This window comes from Brachyhypopomus gauderio, chromosome 17 (genome assembly GCF_052324685.1).
Source record: "Brachyhypopomus gauderio isolate BG-103 chromosome 17, BGAUD_0.2, whole genome shotgun sequence".
NCBI classification, from domain to species: Eukaryota; Metazoa; Chordata; class Actinopteri; order Gymnotiformes; family Hypopomidae; genus Brachyhypopomus; species Brachyhypopomus gauderio.
Window position 1 is genome coordinate 18644682 of NC_135227.1, and position 5737 is coordinate 18650418.

The 5737-nt window shown below is 44.4% G+C and overlaps 1 protein-coding gene across 4 annotated transcripts in view; it reads left to right on the forward strand.

Moving 5' to 3' along the window:
• The first annotated feature begins 320 nt into the window (after positions 1-320).
• Positions 321-5737, forward strand: part of pla2g4f.1 (phospholipase A2, group IVF, tandem duplicate 1) — an 18296-nt gene continuing 12879 nt past the window's right edge. The window contains exons 1-9 of one of the 4 annotated variants that reach the window (XM_076977704.1): positions 321-650; positions 1728-1800; positions 2282-2418; positions 2634-2762; positions 3109-3149; positions 3302-3344; positions 4431-4485; positions 4915-5054; positions 5646-5737. The exon at positions 5646-5737 is cut by the window's right edge and continues 10 nt beyond it. In XM_076977704.1, coding sequence (XP_076833819.1) covers positions 645-650; positions 1728-1800; positions 2282-2418; positions 2634-2762; positions 3109-3149; positions 3302-3344; positions 4431-4485; positions 4915-5054; positions 5646-5737 — 716 coding nt within the window. In that variant the 5' untranslated portion in view covers positions 321-644. Of the gene's footprint in view, positions 651-1727; positions 1801-2281; positions 2419-2534; positions 2763-3108; positions 3150-3301; positions 3345-4430; positions 4486-4914; positions 5055-5642 lie in introns of those variants that run through there. The other 3 variants (XM_076977703.1, XM_076977705.1, XM_076977706.1) reach the window with 3 other exon arrangements.

Genomic DNA, 5737 nt, shown 5'->3' on the forward strand with positions numbered 1-5737 from the left:
AGTAAAATGGAACACAAAAGAATAGTACTAATCTTTGATAAATCAAAATGTTGGGTGCAAATAGTACACACTGCTACGTATAGCCGGGTGCAAATAGCACACACTGCTGCACATACCCGGGTGCAAATAGCACACACTGCTATGTACACCCGGGTGCAAATAGCACACACTGCTGCATATACCCGGGTGCAAATAGCACACACTGCTATGTACACCCGGGTGCAAATAGCACACACTGCTGCATATACTCGGGTGCAAATAACACATACTGCTGCATATACCCGGGTGCAAATAACACATACTGCTGCATATACCTGGGTGCAAATAGCATCTGCCTTATTTTATTTCTGGTCTTATCACGCTACCCAGCCTGCTGCGTTAAGCCACGTGTAAACGTGTGGACTCCGTTATCAGCGAGAACTTCAGGCTGCAGTGGACGTGTTGTTCTCGGTCTACACCAGCTCCTCCTTGGCGGAGGTTCCTCTGTTTCCAGGAACAAACGTGGTTCAGGTGAGCTCCGTGTCACACGGCCAAGCCTGTCTGGGTTACCTGGCGCCTTTACGGAGCTCACAGCTTGGCAAAGTTCTTCGGAACCTTCATTCTCGACCAAGGACCCGTGTCGGCTCCGCCACAGACATTTAATAATGAAGGTAAAGGTTTTATTGAAGTTACCTTTAGTGAGCATTGCCAATACCCTAGTTCTGCAAAAATGCGTCTGGAATATCTAGTGCCCGAGTGTCCTAACAGAAGATAAAGGGGTTATGAACGAGGGTTAATGCTCTAATCCGTACCTACTGCAGTTTGTGTAGCGAGTTACAAAAAACTAGAGTTAGTCTTTCAGACTGGCGCGTGAGTGGTTAAAGAGTTGAGCAACACCTGAGGCAGGTGAGCGAGACACAAGTGCCCAACACGTCTGCAGCGCACGAGGGGAGTGTCGCGCGCGGTTCCTGTTTCCTGCACGGCTGTCAGCAGGTTTTGCATTTTTCAAATAAATGCATTAAATTGTAATGAGGTTACAGGTCAAGAAGCCAAGAATGTAAAACAATGCAACATTCGCTGCGTTTCAGCTATATGTGAACATAACGAAGACAGTGTTGGTAGGCAGTGTTGGCTTCATTTTACAGCTCAGTCTAAAAGGCATAAAGGCTGGGTTATACTTTCACGTCTGTTCGACTCCCGACACCTGTCAGAACTGCAGACGCTTTTGTACTTGAAGCGTCATTCACTGCAGTTTTCTCCGAAACGACAGGTAGCAGTGTACACGCATGCTGTCAAACATCCGAATACACACACCCGCGCGTGCGCACACACACACGCATACACACAAACATTACATGTGTTGTTTTAGCAATGGTACAATGACAAGCACGGACGTAATTTTGGGGGGGGTCATGTCCCCCCCACTTTTTCAAAAGCCGGTGTTGGTCCCCCCCAGTTTTTACGGTTAAAACCAAATATTTAAATAGCGACGAATCCATGTCCCCCCCACTTTTGAAATCAAAATTACGTCCATGATGACAAGTCTTCTTAATGAAGATCCACTTCATTCCAGCTGCTCTTCAGGTTCTGAGCTTGGTCTTGGTGGTCTAACATGACTGGTTGCTCAGCTGTGATCTTCATTATAAGGGCAGCAGCTGTGTTGTAGAGCTACTGTAGGTCTGTAGGTGCTGTAGTTCTGAAGATGCTGTATGTAACATGGCTCAGATCAGATGGTTTTCTTTTTCCAGAAGGAAGTGGTGTCACACTGGAACCTCTCCATCAAAGTTCTGAAGGGGAGGTTTCACCATTCGCATGATATCTGTACGTGTGTCGTCATCCCCCCCCCCCCCCCCCCCCACACACACACAGACACACACACACACACACACCCCTATAGACAGACATGATTTTAGTTAAAATTTAGTTATACTTTTAAGTCTAAAAAACATACACTTTAAAATACACTTTATAAGAGGAGAAAAAGGTTGAGTAACACAAACAGAGCAGCAATTATTTTTATAATTCTGCAGATGTGTTCGTAGAACAACTATAATGATGTTAGTGCAGTAAATAAAACAGATATATAATAAACAGTATATAATGTTATTTGTACAGCTCTTTAGTATTTGCTGTAATATGTTAATTTTATTCGCCTTTGTTCCCCTCATATGACATTCAGAGAAAACTGAAGTTAGTGATTAAATTCGACCTTTAGTTCGACCTTTAGTGATTCAGCAGCAGCCCTGGGTGTAAAAGTCCCTCATGTCCTCTGTCTGTCTCCTCCCCTCCTTCTGCCCCCCAGTGTCAGAGTCTGACCTCTACGTGACCTTGCACCTGCCCACAGCCTCTGCGTGCACCCTGCGCACCAGGTGTGTCCCCAACAGCAGCACACCTGAGTGGAATGACACTTTCCACTTCCGTGTGCACAGTCAGATCAAGGTGAGACGGCGCCATGGCAACCTGACCAACCCCCAGCTGTCGCCCTCCAATACCACCCCCCCCGCCCCCCGCCTTCAGATATTTACATTTCTCACTGTTGTGTGTTTGTTTAAAAGGTCCAACAGCCTTTATCAACACATACCTTGATAGTATTTTGTCTTCTTTAAAAAAATGCACCTCAGTCAAACTGTGGAGACCATTGCCCTGTCCTCTAGAACATTCTAGAGATGAAAGTGTATGACAAAGACCTGATAGGAGACGACCTCTGCATCACTGTCCTGTTTGACATCGCTTCTCTCAAGCTGGGACAGAAGGAGACCAAAGTCTTCATCACCAACGAGAAGGTGAGCAGCTCCAGAGTCTCAGGGTCCAGTGAATAATGGGTCCGTGAAGAACCACACACACACACACACACACACACACACACACACACACCAGAGGTGTCAATTCCAGGTTCAGAAAGTAAAAGTCCTCACCAGGATTTTGCTCAGGCTTCCTGGATTGTGTTGATTCCACTAATTTTACCTGAATTGCACTAATTAGAAAATCTAGCAAGCTTGAGCAAAATCCTGGTGAGGACTTTTACTTTCTGAACCTGGAATTGACACCTCTGACACACACACACACACACACACACACACACATATACAGTATATATATGGTTTTAAAAGGCTGCTATTTTGGTTCCAGACAAAGGATGAACTTTGGGTGGAGTTTGAAATCACAGAGAGGTATGTGACAGCTTCTTGTATAAAAAATGTGTTGTATATTTTTAATTATCCTGTGTGTGTGTGTGTGTCAGCCACTGAGCAGCGCCATGTGACTCTAGTCTCAATCTGACATTTAAAACTAAACTAATTTTTTCTTTCTGTTTGTGTTCCAGCTCGGAGCCACCTGGACAGTACCAGTCCAATGGGGTTTTAGTGGTAAAGGCTCAAACTTTAATTAAGAATTTCACTAATAGACTATAATACTGTCACAGGGAAAAATCAGGACACAACTGCAAATCTGAAGCTGAAACAAAATAAACATATAAATGAAACAGAATGTGCACTAACGATAAAAAAGAGGCCAAAACAACATACAATAAATGCTCACAAATAAGGAACAGCTTAAAGACAGCACCACCACCACACAGGCATAGCAGCGGGGCAACACACAGGTAGCAGTGTACACGCACGCGCGCATGCTGTCAAACAGCCGAATACACACACCCGCGCGCGCACACACACACACACACGCATACACACAAACATTACATGTGTTGTTTTATGTGTTTCTTTATGAAGATCCACTTCATTCCAGCTCCTCTTCAGGTTCTGAGCTTGGTCTTGGTGGTCTAACACGTTGTAGAGCTACTGTAGGTCTGTACGTGCTATTTGCAATAAAAATAAAAGTAAACTACAAAAGAGGTTTAAATGGTAATATTGAATACATATAAAATTATTTATTTTTTAGTTTGACTCTGACTAACTTGGTATAAATAATGATAATGCAAAACCGAGAATATCTCCAAGCCCCCCCAAACTCTAACTCTGATGACCATATTTAAATCTGACAGCAAATTACACTCCCAAAAAGAGTCATGTGCAGTTCTTTAGCACTCCAACACTTCTTACTAAATAAAAAAAAACTTTTTATAATACATTTATGTAGGTATATATGGTAGTAAGCGATAAAATAGTTTAAGATTAATGTATATTTTATACGGTTGAGACTTTCTAAACCTTTTTAGGTTTTTTGACATTTTCTAGTCTGTGCATATAGAAATCAGTTTTGCTCAGTAAGACTCTGAAAAAGATCTAATTATTGATGGCAACTAAATAATCACGTAATCAAATCCATGAAGGTTAACCAACAAAGTCAAGGTTTGACTGCACTGTTAAATGTTTTGATCAGTAAATGTTTTACCTGATTTGTTTTAGACACACACACACACACACACACTTATAATATATTTAATACATTCATAAATGTTTTCTGAATTGTTGCTTTTTTGACCTTTCCTTTAGGCAGCTCCGTTATCTACTCTGGAGGTGAAGTTAGACACACTGCTGCCCTCTGCAGGTCAGAAGATAAAAGTGAACTTCAGCATTCCGCAGTTCTGACCCCTCATATCAGGGGTGGCCAACCCGTCATAGACCAAGAGCCACTTTTCTTACTGTGTTACGGCAAAGAGCCACATCGTACATGGGCGAGTGTAATCTGTTGAGCGGGGGTGGGGGGGTGGCGAGTGTAAATTATTAGCTGTGAAGACAGTCAAATGCGTGTTTTCCACTACGCCGGTTTTAAAAGTATTAGCGGCTCGCTAGGCTTGTAAACTAACCGCGCACCACGAAAATGTAGCAGTGTGTCGCCCCGTTTGTGCAGGTGAGGGAGGCTGGGGAGCCGCGGGTTGGCCACCCCTGCCTCATATCATTGTTTGAAAACACGCTGATGTATAAACTGACAATGGAGCTCCGATGTGCTTCATGTCTATATGTGTGTGTGTTTCAGATGACCTGGTGTTAAAGTTAAGAGGGGCATATCAAGAAGACAAAGTGATTTCTAAGAGTTCCAGTATCTTGCAGACTCTTCACTATTACATCAACAGAGACCTGGCGACCGAGATCGGACTCAGGACTTCCTGCTCACATGTTTGTATCACATCAACTTTCCAACGTGACTTCTCCACGTTGCCATGGCTCTGAGCCAGTCTTGGTGGGGGGGGGGGTTGCTAAAGTGTACATCAGGTATCACCAAATGGCGGTCCGGATCCGGACCCGAACGCCGTCCTGTCCGGACCCAATCACATTCCTGATTAACTGGATACGGACCCAAATGCCAAAGAAATTTTAACGGGAGACTATATTTTAAACCGGAGAATTTATTTTCAGACGAGTGTTACGTTCACCACCCATTTGAGTGTTACGTTCGTCCCCCCGCTCAACAACTTTCGTTCGCCACCGCGGACCCGGACCTAAGGTCTGAGCTATCTGCCAAAAATGGACCGCGGAAAGATTTAATTGATTACCCCTGGTCTACATCATAGCCCTCATGCTAGGGCGGTTCATATTAGACGACCCAGTTCTGTCCACTAGAGGCAGTGCGGCCCTGTCCTCATTCAGGTGTAGCTGAGATGTGATTGGGGTTCTGGGTTTGTACCACAGTTTCAGAGGCACCTACACACCTTCCTGTCGTCTGTGATGTGTAAACGTAGCTTATCTTCTGTATCTGTTGTTGAGGAGGAGGAGGGACCACAGCACGAGGAAGATTCCAGTCAGGCGTCGGCCCCGGTTACCCCGTTTTCATCCAATCAGGAGCTCAGCCTCTCTCTTCC